This window comes from Argentina silus (genome assembly GCF_951799395.1).
Source record: "Argentina silus genome assembly, chromosome: 18".
Lineage (NCBI taxonomy): Eukaryota > Metazoa > Chordata > Actinopteri > Argentiniformes > Argentinidae > Argentina > Argentina silus.
Window position 1 is genome coordinate 3062519 of NC_139672.1, and position 20000 is coordinate 3082518.

The following is a 20000-nucleotide window of genomic DNA, read 5'->3' on the forward strand; positions in this document are numbered from 1 at the left end:
GACTGTCATTGACTCTTTCAATCACATAAGAAGGTCGACTGCGGTACAGACACAACAACAACACGTTCGTACAGCAGGTTTGGAGTTCGGTGACTGTCTGCATACTAACGAGACTTGTGGTTGGCAGACTTACGAGCAGAGGAAGATCATTGAGTTCACCTGCCACACGTCCTTCTTCACCAGCATCGTGGTGGTGCAGTGGGCGGATCTCGTCATCTGCAAGACCAGGAGGAACTCTGTCTTCACACAGGGCATGAAGTGAGTGAAGAAGAAAGCTAGGATGTGTGCTTTATATATATATATATATATATACATATATATATATATATATGAATGTATCGTGTGTTCAGTGTGTGTTCAGTGTCTGACCGAGCTTGATCCTCTTTCCCTGTCGTCAGGAATCGGATTCTGATCTTTGGCTTGTTTGCTGAGACGTCCCTCGCTGCCTTCCTGTCCTACTGCCCAGGGATGGACATCGCCCTGCGGATGTATCCTCTGAAGTAAGAGATACACACCTCCACCTAATATCCCCCACCCCCACACACAATCACACATACACACACACACTTCCACCTAACACCTCCTAATTGCACCTGCCCTTCTGCCCTGCCACTCTCCTGGATGGTGTTTTTGTTTTTAAATAAAAACATTGTTGTCAGTGCAACTCTCCCCCCATCGTCCCCGACTCTTCACATCACACCGCCGTCCATCCATGATGCCCTTATTTGGGAAACAGCACCTGCCCTTCCATAAGTCTGTCTAAGATCACTCCATCACTCTCATCACTCGACCCAACATTCGGGTAGAACTGAAGAACTGTGGAGGGGTAGAACTGAAGAACTGTGGAGTGATAGAACTGTTCTGTTCTCTAATCTCGATGATCAACCCTACTGTCTAGAACCCAGTGAACAAAGCACCCAGTAGCTACCTCTTTGTTTCCGTGACTGATCTGGCTGTCTCCATCTCTCTCTCTTTATTCTGGCTTTATTATTTATGAGGGTCCTCATTAGCTGTTGCCTAAGAGACCACTAGTCTTCCTGGGGTCGACAAAAAGACATTCCAGATGATTAACATAAAACATTAGACTTCCAACGACACGACAAGGACAAATAAGAACGACAATGACGAACATAAAAGGGTGTTGCAGAATAAATGAACCGAAAAGCCGCAAAGCCGCAAAGTGACTGACAGGGCGTTAGAACACAGACAATATTGAATTGTTCTCTCTTTTCTTTTCTTTTTCCCTCTTTCTCTCTCTCTCTCTCTTTATCCCCCTCTTTATTTCTCTCACTCTCCCGCAGGGTCTCCTGGTGGTTCTGCGCCTTGCCCTACAGTCTGCTCATCTTCATCTACGACGAGATCCGTAAGCTCATCATCAGGAGACGTCCTGGAGGTGGGTACCACGGACCTGACTGACCTTTGACCTTTGACCTAGCCCGCATCCTTCTCTGTTCCTCACGTCCTCACCCCCTGCTTTAAAACGCATCAGAGGAGAATGCCAAAACGGAGGAACCTTGGGTGTTCTCCTTCAATTGCGTTTTTGAGGTGGAAGCGAGGAGACAGGGTATGAGGACTTGAGGACAGATTAACGGGATGCGGGGGGGGGCGGAGTCACAAGGGTGACAGGGACACAGAGACAACACACATTGTTATGTTACTGAGTCGCTGTGGGTGGGAGAGAGCTTTGCAAGGACGATTTATCACTGACGATTAATCACTCTTGTTAATCAGAGTGACGTGTCTATGATCAGAGTGCAGAGTTGAAAAGGGTTTCATGTTGAGGCATAAAGGGATGAGAGGATACACTAATAATTGAAAATCTCTCTGAGCCATGATGTGTCTCATTTATCTTTTCTTCTCTTTTACAGGTTGGGTGGAACAGGAGACATATTACTAACATTCAGAAAATACCTATTTGTTGTTGTTTTTGTTTGTTTGTGTGCGTGTGCCTGAACGTGAGCATGTGTGTGTGTGTGTGTGTGTGTGTGTGTGAGCGTGAGTGTGAGCGTGTGCGTGTGCGTGTGCGTGTGTGTGTGCATGTGTGTGTGGTGTGTCATTCATCTGTCAGGTGTGTATCTGTGTGTGTGTGTGTGTGTGTGTGTGTGTGTGTGTGTGTGTGTGTGTGTGTGTGTGTGTGTGTGTGTGTCATGTGTCTGTCAGATGCCTGTCAGCCAGTTGTTCTTGTGTATTACTGCATGCATGGATCAGTAAACATCTCTGATTATCATATAGAATACTGCTGAAAATAAGCTTGTAATTGTGATTGATATTTCAGAATGTTTTAATTTTCCATATGACAATTACTGTAGGATGGCTTTCAAAATCAAGTACTGTATAAATGTTGAAAAATGACTTGGCATACTGATGATATACCTGTAAGTTTTTCATCAAAAGTAGTGCCCAATAAAATGTATTTTGAAAGGATTATTTTGTATTTGTTATCAGTACTTTAAACACTGAAAGCTGTAGAGGGTGTTGTGGGAAAATAAACTTTGTCTCGATATGAAATAAAAAGATTTCTGTAAACAAAGATTGTTGTTTGCCCTCTCTTTGACCTTTTACAAATAGTACTTTTTGCTCAAGGCTACAGTCAGTCACAACAAATAAATCTGAGTTTCATGGATGAGTCAGGCCTAAAATGACTAAAATGAAAAAAGCTGCATTTTTATAAAATGTACACAGGCAGGACTAAGAGTCTAGACTGATTTCTCCTGTACTCTTTTACTCTACTGTTTTATTTGTCTACACATATTGACAGTCTTTCATTCCGAATAACATCACATCATCAAAACCTCTTTCTAATAATATAGACGATATCTGATATGATATCAAAAGCATGTCATGTTTTCGATGACCCTCTATTTTGACCTTTTCAAAATGGCATTATGTTGATCACGGATATGTAAAAACATCCGGTCACGTCACATCCTGTCAGTAGTTGTAAAAAAAATGGCGTTGCTTCTAAGGTCAGTGCATTTGTCTTCTCTAACTTTGTAGTAAATAATGGAGGTTTTACTTTCGTTTGTCATGTTAGGTTCTTAATAAGATAGACCTGTAATGAATGATGTTCAAGTAGGTGACATAACTCATAAAACGTACTTTGTTAGCTTGCTACATTCACCTCATCGCCGTTTATTGTGATTCGTACTAGCCATATGCTAACTAGCTAGCTGGACTAGCCACCCTGTGATAAACACAGCAGCAGCTGCACAGTTTCATTATTGCCACTGTGTATCTCGCTAATACATATTCAACCCATACAAGCAGTTCTTCGTTTATATGATAACGTTTCTTCCGTTTTCGTAGTATGAGCTCGGAGGTTGCTGGCTAAGTAATGAGGCTGTGGTCAGTGACACATTGGGCGTGGAGGTTAACTAAGTTCTGTACTGTTAAAAGCATGCTTCAGTCTATTTATACATCAATGAGTCACTATCGTTATTTACTCTAGGCAATGTACACGACTCTGGTAGCGTTTTACCCTCATAGCAAAGCTCTGTCACAGCTGTCATACTTGTCTAGACTTTAGAGAAAATGAACGTTCTGGAAATGTTGAACTTTGACCCCACGGTTACTTAAGGCCATAGAGAGTATTTCAACCTTGACGAGTCTCTCTCTGATGGGAGTTGCTTTGTTTGTGGCTCAGTAATCAAGTGGTTCCTTATCTTCATTTATTGAGATAAGAGTTGGTTAACCCACATTTGTCGATTAAACTTTGCTTGATGCTTGTTGTCCTGTCTCTCTTTCACAGGACGGTGGGCCGACAGGGTCTGTGCTTGTCACGCCAACAGTATGGCGTTCTGTACAGACAGTGAGTATTGTTTGTGTTTCTCTTTAGTTCTCTATTTTCTCTTAGCATCTGTAGATGGATATTATATTCAGTTTGATGTCCATGTGCAGCCTATGTGTTTTGTATATGATGGAACTAAATCAGTGCTGTTTTTCTCTCAATGTCGTAGTGCGGTTCCCATGGGAACGACTGCAAAGGAGGAGATGAACAAGTTTTGGGACAAAAACAGCAAACTAAACCGGCCTATGTCTCCACATATCACCGTCTACCGGTATGTTGCTCTATGAACTAGAAAATCCAAATATTCCAAAGCAATCAGATGTGTTGCAGGTGTAGATGTACTGGTGTTTCAGCAGTAGCTATCTGTGTCTAATTTCAGTTCAGATTTAGGCGTGGATTGCTCTCATGTGAGCTGCATAGATGCTTAAAGGACATCTTATTGTTAGATTTGTTCTCCACAGATTTGATTATGTGCAAGTGCCATTGTTTATGGATCAAGGATCAGAATATCCCTTTCACCCCCAAACAACCCCTCATTCTCCATCCTCAATACATGGAGAGCTTTAATCAGCTTTGGTTTTGTAATGTTTGGGCCTGTAGATTGTATACTGAAATGCTAATGACTCTAGCCTTTCATGGTGTTTATCCAATGTGAACTACAGTAGCTACAACTGTTATGTATGTGTTGTTGGCTAACCTAACGTATGTATTTGAACACTGAAATCTGATCTGATAAAATGGGGTTTATTGTCCTGCAGGTGGTCCGTCCCCATGGTTATGTCAATCACATTCAGAGGCACGGGAGTGGGACTCAGTGGAGGTAACATCACATACCATCAATATTGACGGAACAAAACATTGAAAAGTGCATTTCGTCAATAGCAATAGATTCAAGTGAGTCAAATGGCTCATTTGCTAGTCTAATTGACACGTTTGCTGCAGTGCTCTGCAGACCTATAAACATGTCTCTCTCTCTCTCTCTCTCTCCCTCTCTCTCTCTCTCAGGTATCTCTATGTTCGCTCTGGCAGCTTTAGTGTTGCCAAATAGTTACCCATACTACCTGGACCTGATCCACTCCCTCTCCTTCGGCCCTGCTCTGATTGGCTTTGGCAAGTTTGCCCTGGCCTTCCCAGTGGCCTACCACACCTTCAACGGCATCCGCCATCTGGTGAGTCTGGTCTCCACAGCACACAGCAATGCTAGTCAACACCAATCACTGATAACTGTCTGTCTGTCCTTGTAGTTCTCTCGGTACTCACGATATCCTCCCTCCCTCCCTCTCTCTTTCTCTCTTTCTTTCTTTCTTTCTTTCTTTCTTTCTACCTCCCTCCCTTTCACTCACAGTGCTGGGATAGTGGAAAGGGCTTCAAGATCCCTGAGGTCTACCGTTCAGGATACATAGTCATCGGGCTGTCGCTACTGACTGCCATTGGACTGGCGGCTCTCTGAGATGCACAGGGAGAGGATGGGAGGAGAGGAGTGAATGTGGACATGAGGGATGGAGGACAGTGGGTGTTGTTTTGTTTATATGTTCTGGTCTTTATGGCTCCAACTCAGTAAATGGAAAAAGTAAATATATGAATAAATATGTCTAATGAAAACAGTGTGTTGTGGTCTGTAATGGAGGATGGAATGATGTGGATGGAATGATGTGATCGAAAATACGAAGTGAAATGGAAATATAACTTTGTTTGTACACGTTTGATTATACGTTCGATGCAAGTCACAGCCTGTGTGTGTGTGTGTGTCAGCGTCAGTGTCACCGTCAGCCACGGTGTTCCATCCTGCAGAGATAGTTTGTCCACCACATATTGTGTCTTCTCCACCCACCTCGCTGACAACACCTTTTTGATGCCTGGAAAAAACAGAAACTACAGCTGGATCAGTGGCAGTGTACTGAGCTATGGTTCTCTGACCCGGCTTCAGTGTTCTTGCCTCAGGCGCTAAGTCCCAGAGACACACAGGAGCTGTTGTGCTCTGCACCTGAGCTTGCTTTGTGCAGCAGTCTGAAGAGAATCGACTGTGATGTAATGCCGCTTCCACAGTGATGTTTATGTAAGTGTGTGTGTGTATACATGTGTGCTGTTCAGTCAGGTGCTGAACTGAAATGGAAGAATGATAAATGTAGCAAGCCCACATACTGTTTCAATATGAATTAACATTGATATGTTGTCTCGGTGTTTTATGAAAGAAAAAAAAAAAAGTTAGCATGCTGTGTGGTAAAAGGAACTGTCAAGAGATTGTCAACACTATATTTTGTGTCAAAGCACAGCTGGGTGTTTCAAGAACAGTAAAATTGTCAATTAGCATTTGAAAAAGGCTGTACACTTGTTGAAAGGAGGAAAACTGCCCATGAATCTACTTGTATGATTGCTGCAAATATCATTTTCAATTGCCTAATTATAATAAAGATGCTGAAACGTTCCTGGCATATTTTATTTCTTATCAATGTCTGGCAAATGCAGAGACTAGACTACATCTGTTCACCTCATTATTTAGGCCCATTGTCATAATTTCCTCATTCTTAATTTAACAATGTATGATAAAGCAGCAAGTGAGCGCTCTCGCATCAAGTTCACAGCATGGGCTGCATACTGACGAAGAGGTGACGTCAGGAAATCGTAATGCAGTCGATACATTATAGCCTCGGGGGGAATTCGCCACGGGATTATTTTGTCTTGCGTTTCGCTTAAATGACAAATGATAAGAAATTGCAGTCGAATTAGTATTGTTGCGGTGTGAGATTTGAGCGACAGTAATTTATACGCTGCGTAATTATAAGTGGACCGCACGGGAGCTGATTTCGCCATCTTAGCCCTGCATTGTAGTGCGCTCAGCGCGCCCCCTACCGGTAGATACATATAAAAATAAGCACATTGTGGTCCTGATGCTGCGAGATGCTGAGAGGATGGTACATGGTTGGAGGCGGTATATAAACCCGCTTTTCATGAAGTGGTGTGACTCAGTCTCTGTGGCGCAATGGAATAGCGCGCTGGACTTCTAATCCAGAGGCTCCGGGTTCGAGTCCCGGCAGAGATGGGTTCGCAGTGGGAAGCGGATTTTTAGAAAATATGAATTTGACAACTTGAAAGGATCGGAGGCAGTCTTTTTATCTGAATTATTGCACATGCAAAACCATTGTTTACGAATGTATCCTCGACATCTCAATGCATATGGATAGATAAATAGATAGATAGATAGATAGATTTGAGATTCCCGTCCTCACATAACCTTCCATCTACATTTATTCTCTACATCCACCACGCCATTAGTTGAATTGATCCTTAATGCTTTGTGCATGATAGCCTTCATATGCCTCGCTGGGTAGGCTATAGTGAATGGCGTCATTAACACATCAATGCGGAAATACATTCATTCATGGAATATAATATACCCTCTGTCGATATGTGGAAAATGACTATAGCTGCTAATAACTGCTTTTATAAATCATGCACATAGGCAAAATAAACACAACATGCGACATAACCATGATGTTTTGTTATGCAATTTGGCTTTAAAATGCTACAGGCTATATTATTACAATAAATGTCACGTTGATAGAACACAAATGCTGATGATACAATTGACGCTTGTCTTGAACAGCAAAGACATTCGAGTACAATGGAATGACAGCTCCGAACCACGTTTTCAGCACCTGGAGCTGTTCACTCACGTCCGTTCTGGGACTTAACAGGCAAAACTCTTAGATAGACCTACACATTAAACAGAATAATTTATATCACGCATGCTGGAATGAGTAGAACTAGGTGTTGAATTCTAAACAAAGGCGCATTCAAATTTAAAAAACAAACAAAAACATCCTCAGTTCGTAGCCTACAGCTGTCTGCTTGGCGGTGATCCCCTGCGCCCTCCCAGTTCACATTGATTTTCGCCCGCCTCCTGTCTCCTGTTTGTCGCCTTTGGTGATTGGGCTTTCGTGCCGCCATCCATGTTTAACCCCATGCCTCCCCACACACACAACCTAATCCGCGTGCAAAACTAATCCTTAATCCCCTAGCAAGTTGAACCTGCCCCCCTCCCCTCCCCTCCCCTCCCCGGTTCCCGAACACCCACCCGTAGTCTGCCGGGCCTGGCGCGTGGTGATTCCGCGCTCAGACAGACCACGCCTCGCGCTATCAGCTTAATGGCCTCAAACACTTCAAAAGAGAGTATAAACAATAAGCATATTAATTATTTTAGTCTATATGGTAGATACACAGACCTACACTATTTTATTATATGAATAGTGTAGCCTAATTATTGCAAATGTTAGTTTATTTATAATTATGATTATGATTATGATTATTTATTATTATGATAATAGGCCTAAGAAAAAATCATAGTCCTAAAATAATTGGTAGCATTATTGCATATCACAAGCTGAAATCACTGCGATCCACTCAGCTGCTATCTCCCTATCTGTATATCTCCCTCACGTCTCTCATAGGCAGTATGCTCTGGCCCTGTTATCCGAATGGTACGGGCCAAATCGTATTAAAATCCCCTCCCCCCTCCGCCCCACACACCACCCCCCTCCCTCCTTCCCGTTTTTCAGACAGACTGTTTTTGCTGCAGTGAACAGTAGCTGTGGAGAGAGGGAAAAGGCAAGAAAAACAAGAAGCCAAGGAAGGGAAAGAAAAAAGTCAATATAGACAGATCCAGTGAGACCTCAGTCCAAAGCAGCAGCTGCACCATCAGGGGGAACCAGATCCGGGATAAACGCCGAGAAATAGCCCTATAATCCACGCAGGAAAACGGACTTCGGAAGCAGACTATCTGGGTATGCTATGTCCCCTTCACGAATAGGAATATTATTGTTGTTGGCATTCTGACTCTAGTAGACAGACGGGAGACACCTGTCACTGTTGTAAATACGATGCGATCGTGTCCTGGAATGTTTCTGCTTGCGTACACTCAACACAGGCAGGTGCTGGAGGAAAAACCGTTAGTTCGAGCCCAGGAATAAAACGCTTTGTTGTAGCCTATAATTTACTGAGAATACGCTTTTTTGTTATAGGACTGTACACAACGTTATTATGCACCGGTCCTCCCCTCCCTTTCCCGCTCGGGCTTTCACCAATGATCGTGTGTTGCAATATAGGCTACAATTGCGCGCTGTGTGCACCTTTTGTGTACGTTTACATAGACTAGCCTAGGAAGTGTATAACCGGACCTCCACACAGAGCAATTGCTTTCGCTGGGTGTAGGGGAGAAGGAGGAGGCGCGACAAACCACCCCGGTGTTGGTGGCTCCTACGTCGCATCCAGCCAGCAGCATTGCAGGTAGCTACAGCTACTACAATCTATGTTTAGATTGGATTAGACTTACTTAACCAATCCAATAATAGGCTGCATGGCTAGATGGCCATCAGAAGACTACTATGATAGTGTTCTATAAACCAGTTCTCTGCTTCCCTCGATACACTTGACTCGAATGGCTCTAACAACAATACACACCATCCCCCGTCCCCCATCCCCGCCCAATACTCGCCCGCCCGTCCCGCAGGCAACCTCTCGCCATGGTTCGCCCTGAACGGTGACTATGAGGATCTTTTCGAGGATGGATTCAGGCATGCCCCAGCGTAAGGCTATTTTAGAGAGTGCGTGTGAGAGGCCGAGGCTATTATAATGATAAAAGTATGCGCGTATACGCTATATTTGTGGCCGCCACAGTCAGCTGGAGAAGACGCGCGGTGAATTCTCAGCGGGCGACAGGTGCATCCTTCTCCTGCTTTGTGCGGGGCCAGGAGGGAATATTCCCTTGTGTTGTTTGCCATTTATATGAGCTGTTTCTGGTCCATGCAAACACTCAAAGCTTGTTTAGTCGGATTGAATAGGCCTAGATTAGGGTCATGATAGCCCCCCACTGATTTTCCGCCGTTTGCAATTTAGACCGTTGCCTTTTACTGTGGTAAAGGCTCGATCACTGCGTCACCCCCCAGTGCGATATGACACAGGCAGATCGATGAAACCCATGGAGCAGCGCGTGAGTAACGATGTCCAAACGTTTATTCAGCACCAGTCAACCTACTAGAAAGCAAGCAATTAATCTGGAATGGCCTGTTGTGTTTTTTTGGTTTTGTTTGTTTAATCTCCCCTGCCTCCGCAGGTAACACTCGGGTGCTCCTTTGCCCTCGTGAGGATTCGGTGAGACACGGATCTGTGCGCCCGACCATGGCATTCCCTTCATACCCTGTTCCCGGTCTATGGACTTTGAGTTTATTGACAATACTAGCAGCTTCGGTTCAGAGCAACATCCTCTATGGTAAGCATCTATTTCGTCCCCATCCCCCCCAAACACACACATACACTCACCCCGCACTATCTGTACCTCTATCTGTTGACGTGAGTGGTTTTTAGTTGTTACCAGTGTTATTACAAGAGAGTCACGGATCCGTTAATAAGTCCATGGGGCACTTCCCCTCCCCCTGAACTCCAACGGAATTTCAGCTGTTGTTTTTGAAGAATGTGTGTGTGACTTACACGTGCACAAGCACAAGCACAAGCACACACACACACACACACACACACACACACACACACACACACACACACACACACACACACACACACACACACACACACACACACACACACACACACTATGTGAGGCTTAGGCAAACATCCAGACATGCACATACACTAATACACAGATAATTATGAGAGCTTTCACATGGGGACAAAAGTTTAAGAGCACACACACACACACAAACACACGCACACACACACACACACACACACACACACACACACACACACACACACACACACACACACACACACAAACACACACACATACACACACATGCTCATGTGGCTGAACCTTGGCTTCCGTTCTATTGGGCGGGGCTCTCAATGGATACTGAGAGAGGATTTGGTGAGAGAAGCACTTTGTAATGATATCGTACTTACTGTAAGCATCCACTGGATGAGACACATTACCAAATGTGCTTTTCCAATTGCATGAGACTCAAGTGCTTGTCAATAACAACGTTGAGAGGGCAGGCTCTGTCTACTCCTGGAACAAATTGACTTGGCTCAAAATGATTGACAGAGAAGAATCTTTGAATCTTTACTAATTCAACCAGTAATTGTTGACCAATACCAATGGGATTGTGTCACAAACAAACAGTAATATGATTTGACAGGTTGTAAGGGTCCCATAGACAATCACTGGTGTGTATAATTACACACAGTTGCACAAATTGGAACACACACACACACACACGCACACACACACACACACATAGCACACACACACACACACACACACAAGCATAGCACACACACACACACACACACACACACACACACACACACACACACACACTTACTAACTATGTCAGCTGTTTTTACTGTCTGTTGAATTATGCATACATTTATTTTTTGATCTTCTGCATATGCAATGTGTTTAGAAGAGCGGAGGAGTTGTCAGTTTGAAGGGATGGTCAGTAGCCAGCCACATTATGCCGTGGCTGTCAACAATGAACAAAATTTCTGCACTGAGATGAGGTCATCGTCGGAAAAATAATGAAATCATATTGGGTTTTGAAGATTGTAATTATGGAGGTAATCATCGAATTCAAGCATTGAAGATAGGCTCAGGTATCACATTCAGGTGTGTAACATTGGGGTGGGCGTAGTCCTGATTGTGTGTCCTTGGATGCAGCTCATTATCGAAATCGCCTCAACTGAGATTTTAATTTGTGTCTTGCGTCTAGTGCAAAAAATGGGCTTTTCAAATATGTCACATTTGATTAGAATGGGTTTTGCTTGAGACTTGGCGATGCGTGAACAATCCTCGCTGCCTTTGTTTGTACGTCAATTCTATCATGTCACTCAAACTGAGCAATTAAACCCATTGCAATATGATAGTGTTGTCTTCAAGTAGAATATCCAACAACATGTGTCCTAGTGTTGTTAGCATGTGCAGCGTCAAGGCAAATAATGGGCAGGAATAGGAATTCCTGTACATACAGTACACACAATTTCTTCAATGGTACTGTATAAGTGGAGGCTGGTGTAGGTAGAAATTGGAGGACGGGCTCATTGTAATGCATGGAATGGAATGAGAAACAGTATCATACACGTGAGCCCGTCCTCCGATGTCTACCTCCACCAGCCTCCCCTGTACCGTGTGCATAGGCATAGAGATACAGCTGACATCTGTCTAAGCTCCGCTCTGCCCTCACATAGGCTTCAAAAGGCTACAGAAGATTAAAATGTTGTTTACAGTCAACCTGGAAAAATTGTCTAATACGAGTGATGATTTTGACTGTACTATTACTACTATCTGGCACATCAAAAAGATCATTTTTGAAGAATGTTTCATGTATTTCTTTTGCTATTGGATGAACTGTTTGTTAAAACAACTAAGGGTGAATCTATGATTATATTGTGTTAATGATTAAAGCAAATCTTCTTATGACATTTAACAATAAATGTTTATTTTGGATCAATGATCCCAATTTGACAGTGGAGGCTTTTGAACTTTAGACTTTAGCTATGTTGACATAACAAATGTGTAATCAGTTGTGTGAGTTTTGTGTGTAGAAAGTTGATACATAGTTGATACATCTGTTAGTTTTGGAAGTTGATACATCTGATATTAGCATCAAAGTGACCACAAAAAAAAAAAACTGCAAACCCAGGCAATCTGACAGTGTGGTTTTCACCGGGAAAATACAACAACATTTGGCCTAGTGTTGTAAGCATGGGCCTCATGATACATCTGTTCAGTCTGAGAAGTAGAAGATGGGGAGGGAGGGGGGGATGGTGGGGAGGAGGGAGGGGGGCATTATGGGCCGTAATGGGAATTCCTTCTAAGAGCCTCTGAACAGAAGGTCCTACTTAGCATAAATAATGCAATGTTATGTATCAGAGAGAGGAAAAACGATTAGCTCTGCAAATCAATGGACTGCAGATAAACCATCAACTCCCACACCTGTCAATACAACACACAAAAAATCTATACCTTCCTGAAAGCATTTTGTCCTACTGTTCTCTTCTTGTCTTGTTTCTTCTCGTCTCTTCTGGGGTTTTTTCTTTTCCCCTCTCTCAGAAGAAAAGAAAAATGCTATGAAAGTTTACTGGCTTTTTTGTGCATTATCAAACGAAAAAGGACAGGGCATGTCAAGATAGTTTAAACTTCCGATGCGGAACCCCGTAAGAGTCTGTCAAAGTCAGGGAAAGGACAGCATTAACTGTTCTGACTGTGCCAGAGCCCGATACAGGGAGACGCTAATTGCACGCAATTTGACATATCCATTTCCACAGCTGCATGTGCAGTGGAGCATGCTCAGATAGAGTAACTCTCTCAAGCGTACCGATTAAAGCCTTATTGGCTGGCCTGGGCATGTCCTGTTTGTTTCTGTATTGGCAACATGTGATTGGCTGGCCCAGGCCTATCCTGGCTCTGTAGGTTATCAGTAACCGAGTTACCTCAGTTACCTCAGGCCTGTGTGCCAGTGTGTTTCGTGTCCACCCCTCCATAGCACACACTTAACCGCACGCAGTGCGGGCTGCGCAGACCACTGTAACCTCCCATCAGCCACAAGGCCTCGTCTCTGTGGTGGCCCAATCACGGACCTCAGGGAGTGTGTGGTCTCGTACGGAGAGAACGCGGTTGATAGTTTATTTACCTCAGACGCTATTCCGTGGGCTTCTGGATTGAGTGAGGCAGCACTTCCAGCTGTGGCCAATAATGAATAAAGATTAAAGGAAGGGCGCGGGTGTAGACCAATCATTAATGTGGTAAGATTTACAGGTGGGTGGGCACTGTGTTTGCCTCTGCCAGCAATTCACTTTACCCTGCGCTGTGCAGGGGAATGATGCAGAATGATGGAGGCTCTTTGGCCGGCAGTACTTCTTCTTCTCCTTCTTCTTCTTCTTCTTCTTTTTCTCCTGGCTGAAAGCAACACTTCCTGTGTGTTGTTTATTGTTGACTTCCTGTGTGCCAGCCAAGACTGGGAGGAACAGACATCTCACTGATAGGGAGGCATGACCGGGGTACCTACACAATAGAGGCAGGGCGGAGGAGGGTAGGACTGGAGGATGGGGGGATGAGGAGGAGGGAGAGAGGCTTTCTCCTGTTAACAATGCTGACTGATAAGCTCTGACTCATTAACAAGGAGAAGCACAGTGAGCCTGAGGGAATTACCGGGTAGTGACTGTGACATTAATAAGAGGTGTACGAGGAGTACAAGGGGCTCTAGTCTGGATAGGATTGACCAGACCAGACCAGACCAGACCAGATCAGATCAGACCAGACCAGACCAGACCAGACCAGACCAGACCAGATCAGATCGGACCAGACCAGACCAGACCAGACCAGACCAGACCAGACCAGATCAGACCAGACCAGACCAGACCAGACCAGACCAGACCAGTGGTGTCCAATCCCTGAGCTGCTGGCTCCGATGGTTTTCTATTAGTCTCGTCCCATGATGAATTGATCAGACTGAAGGTGTAGCACACGGTGACTGAGCCATGAAGCAATGCATTGGCTATGCATCAGAGGAGGCTCGCATTGATACCGTTCTTCATTCCATTCCATGCATTACAATGAGCCCGTCCTCTGATTTCTGCCACTCCTAGCCTCTCCTGCTATGCATGCTAAGTGCCGTACAAGTGTGGATATTGGAATGTTGCGAGACGTGCTCCTGTGGAGAGCTAGATCACGATTAGCTCTCCGTACTGGGAAAAGACTGACAACTGAAACATCCGATTATTTCTCCCGTTTATCGTGGCGTTCATTAATGAAAGGGGAAGATTTGTTATTAATCTCCACGAAACTGCAGCAATAAGAATACCAGGTGGATCATTTGCATTCAGCGATAATCCCAGTGTTATACCAAAACCCATCTCCATTTCTCTCCAGCTGTGATGTGTTAAGACACGACACATACGTAAGCCGTGGGAAGTGAGACAGGCAGGCATGTCAATTTGTGTGTGTTAATAAGTGTAACAGTTGCAGCCAAGTAACCCGAGTGTGATTGGTTAAGAAAGTAAATGGTGAATAAATCAACCCAAATTAAACGCCTCCATATCCCGTGATCTAGAAGGCCTCTGGCTCGCTCAGCCGAAACAAGACCCCATTAGACCTCATCAATCGAGGCCAGATCGCATCAATCCAGACGTACTCGGTCTATCCCAGATTACATCAGAACGAATTCATCTTACTATAAAACGAGCATCACAACAACAAGGCTGCGAGCGCCGCGCCATGCCCCGCCGTGCCGTTGGGGGACTCTTGAGATGACGAAGCGTGAAACTCTACAGTGCTCTCGAGTTCCTCCTCAGGTGGGTGAGTGGAGGCCAGACCGGGCCACATCCGTCTGTGGATGGCATGCAGTGGCAGGAAATTGAGCTGTGTTAGCAGAGTTGTCAGATTCTGTGGTGCACTCGATTCCACAAAGGCATGTTGATGAAAAGAAAGAAAGAAAGGAAGGAAGAAAGAAAGAAAAAAAAAAAAACGAAACTCCGGGGCCGGGGCTGAAAAATTCATCAGTGGCTCTTTTTGAAACAAACATGGTCTGTGGAGTCGGCGTTGTGTGTGGCGCGGCGTTTCAGCGACGCTCCCTTTGATTGCGCCTTTGCCGTGTGGCGGAATTCTCCAATGGATAATTTTAATTGCTTGCTGTGAGGGGCTGCGATCGCTGATGCATCCCGTCATTGACGCATGGCCGCCTCCCTCACGTACAGAGACGTGTCTTTATCTACAGGCTTCACTGTCAGGTGAACTCCACTTACCATGTGGAAAGGGTTCTGCAGTACATGGAACCCAGAAGGGTTCTACAGTGCATGGAATCCAAACAGGTTCTTCAAAGGGTTCTCCCACGGGGACAGCTAAATATCTCTTGAATTCTAGGGAGGTAGAACCCTTTTTTTCTAAGAACGGAGAACTCTGGAGAAGTGTCTTTATCTGAGTCCACCCGTGCGGTGTGAAACCCAGTGATGATAGGTCCTCTAGATGCAGGCCTGGCAGTATTGTGTGATGTGAAACCCAGTGATGTTACGCAAGGCAAGGTAAGGCAAGTTCATTTATATAGCACATTTCACACACAGAGGCAATTCAAAGTGCTTTACATAAAATAGATACAAAGGAAAGAGCATGAAAAATAAAATAAAAACATTAATTAAAAAAACATAAAACACATAAAAAATAATAAAAGTTACAGTGCATTTTAGGGTCAGAGTGCAATTATTAGCAGCAATTTAGTTTTCTTTACCTTAGAATACCTGTTCCCTGGGTGTTAGGGACTCTAACCCAAATCTGTATTTGGAACTCTAACCCACATTTTATGGACTCTAACCCAGATGTTATGATTTTAGGTCCTCTAGATGCAGGCCTGGCAGTATTGTGTGATGTGAAACCCAGTGATGATAGGTCCTCTAGATGCAGGCCTGGCAGTGTTAGGTGTGTCTGAGCACAGTGATGATAGGTCCTCTAGATGCAGGCCTGGCAGTGTTAGGTGTGTCTGAGCACAGTGTTTGCATTGATTGGAGCATCACTAAGTGTACTGTAGGGTTCCCCAGAGTATGTCCTCTCCAGGCCAATGAGAGCAACAGCTCTCTGTTGTTTACCAGCCAGCTAGCACTGTGCTTTTTGATGAGGGGCGTTGACACTGTGTGGTGGAACTCACCCAGGGGTGGTGTGCGGTGCAAATCACCAATGTGGTTTTTCGGGGAGACCATCGCTGTGTTGTGTAAGTCATTAATGAGGTTTTTCGGTGGGACCATCGCTGTGTTGTGTAAGTCATTAATGAGGTTTTTCGGTGGGACCATCACTGTGTTGTGTAAGTCATCAATGTGGTTTTTCGGTGAGACCATCAGTGTTGTGTAAGTCAACGATGTGGTTTACGGTGAGACCATCACTGTGTTGTGTAAGTCAACGATGTGTTTTTTGGTTACACCACTGCTGTGTGGTGTAATTCAGCAACAAGCATTTTGGTGAGAGAGAAGCCAAAGGCCTACTGTCCTGTAGTTGTGGTATAGCTGACGTGATGAGTTTATTGCTGGTTGTAAAGCTCAGCGATATGCTTTCTGATGAAACAATCGCTGTGTGGTGCAACTCAGCGGTGTCTCTGCTAGTGAAAACAAAAGGGCCAAATAGGCGTTTCTAATCTCTGTGCTGAATGAATCAGAAACAAAGAGGAGGAACACACAGGATAAGCTGATTATAGAGAAGGAGACAGGGGAGGGGAGGGGGGGGGAGACATTGAGGGGGGGGGGGCATAGAGGGAGAGAGAGAGACAAACATTGAGAAGGGGTGCGAGAGAGAGAGAGAGAGAGAGAGGGGGATAAAGAGAGAGAGAGGGAGGGGGAGAGGGAGTGGGGGAGAGAGAGATCAGGAGAGAGAGAGAGAGCAGCAGCAGCAGCAGAAGAAAGAGTCAGAGAGCAAGGGAGAATAAGAAAGGGAATAAGAAAGAGAAAAAGAAAAAAAAAAGATGGAAAGCATATGCTTTGTGCCTGTGATCCTCTTCTGGGATGTGACAGCATCAATAACAGGCAGTCGTGTGAATGTAATTCTATGTTAATGTAATCACCCTACAGTCGTTTCACCTGCTCAACTCACAATATATACAAGGCATTACATCCAATCCAGGTGTACATGCTAAATATACAGCTAATTAAAATTAATAAGATTTACTTAGAAAAGAATATGCGCCCCTCATAAGCCTCTTATCCCTGCCTGAGAATCTACTACTCATGCTCCCTCCCAGTCTACCACACACACACGCAACCACACACACACACACACGCACTCACACACAGGCACACACACACACACTCACACACACAAGCATGCACGCACACACACGCAAGCGCACACACACGCACGCACACACACACACAAGCACATACACACACAAGCATGCACGCACAAGCATGCACGCACACACACGCACTCACACACACACACACACACATACACACACACACACAATCATCTTTTGATTCATTCTCACACGCTGCTAGGCACACTATGAGAAACCTTCTCTGTGCTTGCACACAAAGACACTCTCTCTCTCTCTCTCTCTCTCTCTATCTCTCTCTGACTTAAACATGCTCATTATTTCATAAATGTGTGTGTACAAAGACACACACAGAGACACCCAGACTCACACACACTTTCTCACGCAGTCCTGTTTGAAGTGGGTCCTTTAGTTTTCTCAAACAAAAATGTCGTCCTGTGAAAAAAGGTGTTGCCTGGAAGGCTTGACTGTGTTTGTTGACAGTGTGTGTGTGTGTGTGTGTGTGTGTGTGTGTGTGTGTGTGTGTGTGTGTGTGTGTGTGTGTGTGTGTATACGTGTTGACTGTGTGTGTGTGTGTGTGTGTGTGTGTGTGTTGACTATGTGTGTGAGTGTGTGTGTGTGCGTGCGTGCGCGTGTATGTGTCTGTGACTGTGACCGTGTGTCTTTGTGTGTGTGTGTGTGTGTGTGTGTGTGCATTTGTGTGCGTGCATGTATGCGTGTGCATGTATATGCGTGTGTGTGTGTGTGTGTGTGCACACACGCATATACATGCACACGCATACATGCACGCACACAAATGCACACACACACTGTAGTATCTGATATGACACTTTCCACCAAAGTGCTAGCTGGCTTTTAAAAAAAAAAGAAGAAAAAAAAGAAGAAAAAAAAAAAAAAAAAAAGATATATATATATAAATAAACGGATGTCCTAGAACGCTCCATTTCCTATGGAGTGAAGTGCAGTGTAATTAAATGATGCTCAGCGATCTGTCAGAGGGAAACCCGGGGAAAATGACACACTGAGAATTAATCAAACACTTTATTAACAGGCCATGCATTAGTGCTGGGTCCTCTCTTTTGGAACGCAACCAACCCCTTCCACTCTTTCATTTTTCTCAGCCCTGGAAGTCCTTGACTAGACGAGTCAATGTGACATTTGTGCTCCGCGTTGAAAACACGACCAGTCAGATTGACTACCAGTGAGACAGTGAGGCACGGCGGCACAGGCGTTTTTTTCCGAGAGCGACCGCTTGAGCATGTCAAGTATGATTTGATTGTTCCTTTTAATGAGCTTTTTAAACAATACAGATGCTAACACCACCGATTATTGTCAATTGGGCTCTCTTTTTGAATGGAAAAACTGCATTACTCTCTCTCTCCCTCACTATTCGCTCTCTCTCTCTCTCATTCTCTCTCATTCTCTCTCTCTCTCATTCTCTCTCTCTCTCTCATTCTCTCTCATTCTCTCTCTCTCTCATTTTCTCTCTCTCTCATTCTCTCTCTCTTGTTTACATTTACATTTTTGGGATTTAACAGATGCCTTTATCCAAAGTGGCTTACGACAAATATATTTGTTTAAGTAAGTGAATCATCTATCCATCAGTCAGCATTTGAAAAAATAATGTATGCTAGGACCAGGGGCCGTTGGAAGTCACAATGCTAGAAGAATGCTTCTTTATTTATTTAGTATTTTTATAAAAAAATAAAATAAAATAATTTACAGTAGAGAAACTGTACAAGGGGGTAGTGGAGATGAAGAGGTCTTTAGGAGGGACAGTTAAGATGTAGCCTGAAGAGATGGGTCTTCAGTCTACAGTGGAAGATAGGTAGTGACTCTGCAGTCCTGACAGCAGTGGGAAGCTCATTCCACCAGCGGAGCGCCAGGACAGTGAAAAGCCGTGACCGAGTAGTGCGACTGCTGCATCCACGTAGAGGCGGCGGTGCCAGGCGGCCAGCTGAGGTGGACGAGCGGAATGATCGGGCAGGAGTTTGGGGGCTGACAATTGCTTGCAAGTAGAGAGGGGCTGTTCCCTTTGCCACCCGGTAGATGCAAGCTGGTCTTTCATTCTCTCTCTCTCTCTCTCTCTCTCTCTCTCTCTCTCTCTCTCTCTCTCATTTTACCAAAACATTTTCCCAAGGATCTGCTCATTTGATCCTATTTGCATGTGTTCATCATTATAGAGTATTAACACATTATTTAACTGATTAAATCAGCAACATGCTCTCGTCTGAAGTTCAGCTCATTCACACATTTGCCTTGGGCCTGTGAAGCTCCAGTTCTATAGCCGACTGTATGTTTGTTGAAATTCCCTTAAAGCAGAAAATGATTCAATACGATTGTGCCTTTAGGCAGATGTTCTTGATGTAAGAAGGACAATTTGTCTGCTCTGCTGCTGGTGCCAAATGTTTACTTCAATGAATATTTTAAAAAAGATATTGTGATTTATTCATTTT

At 44.4% G+C, this 20000-nt stretch overlaps 3 protein-coding genes across 3 annotated transcripts in view; all 3 read left to right on the forward strand.

Moving 5' to 3' along the window:
* Positions 1 to 2468, forward strand: part of atp1a2a (ATPase Na+/K+ transporting subunit alpha 2a) — a 15184-nt gene extending 12716 nt beyond the window's left edge. Inside the window, exons 19-22 of the mRNA XM_083689646.1 lie at positions 128 to 258; positions 399 to 500; positions 1302 to 1393; positions 1869 to 2468. Coding sequence (XP_083545772.1) covers positions 128 to 258; positions 399 to 500; positions 1302 to 1393; positions 1869 to 1897 — 354 coding nt within the window. The 3' untranslated portion in view covers positions 1898 to 2468. The remainder of the gene's footprint in view (positions 1 to 127; positions 259 to 398; positions 501 to 1301; positions 1394 to 1868) is intronic.
* Positions 2469 to 2940: 472 nt separating this feature from the next.
* sdhc (succinate dehydrogenase complex, subunit C, integral membrane protein) lies at positions 2941 to 6070 on the forward strand. Its single transcript, XM_083689775.1, has 6 exons — positions 2941 to 2966; positions 3749 to 3808; positions 3957 to 4058; positions 4546 to 4607; positions 4793 to 4956; positions 5133 to 6070. Exons 1-6 carry the CDS (start codon positions 2950 to 2952, stop codon positions 5235 to 5237), a joined length of 510 nt encoding a protein of 169 aa, XP_083545901.1. The 5' UTR covers positions 2941 to 2949; the 3' UTR covers positions 5238 to 6070.
* A 3885-nt stretch (positions 6071 to 9955) lies between these two features.
* cadm3 (cell adhesion molecule 3) overlaps positions 9956 to 20000 on the forward strand; it is a gene marked incomplete at its 3' end in the record, with an annotated part of 25431 nt that continues 15386 nt past the window's right edge. Inside the window, 1 exon segment of the mRNA XM_083690414.1 lies at positions 9956 to 10052. Within this exon segment, the coding sequence (XP_083546540.1) occupies positions 9962 to 10052 (91 nt within the window). The 5' untranslated portion in view covers positions 9956 to 9961.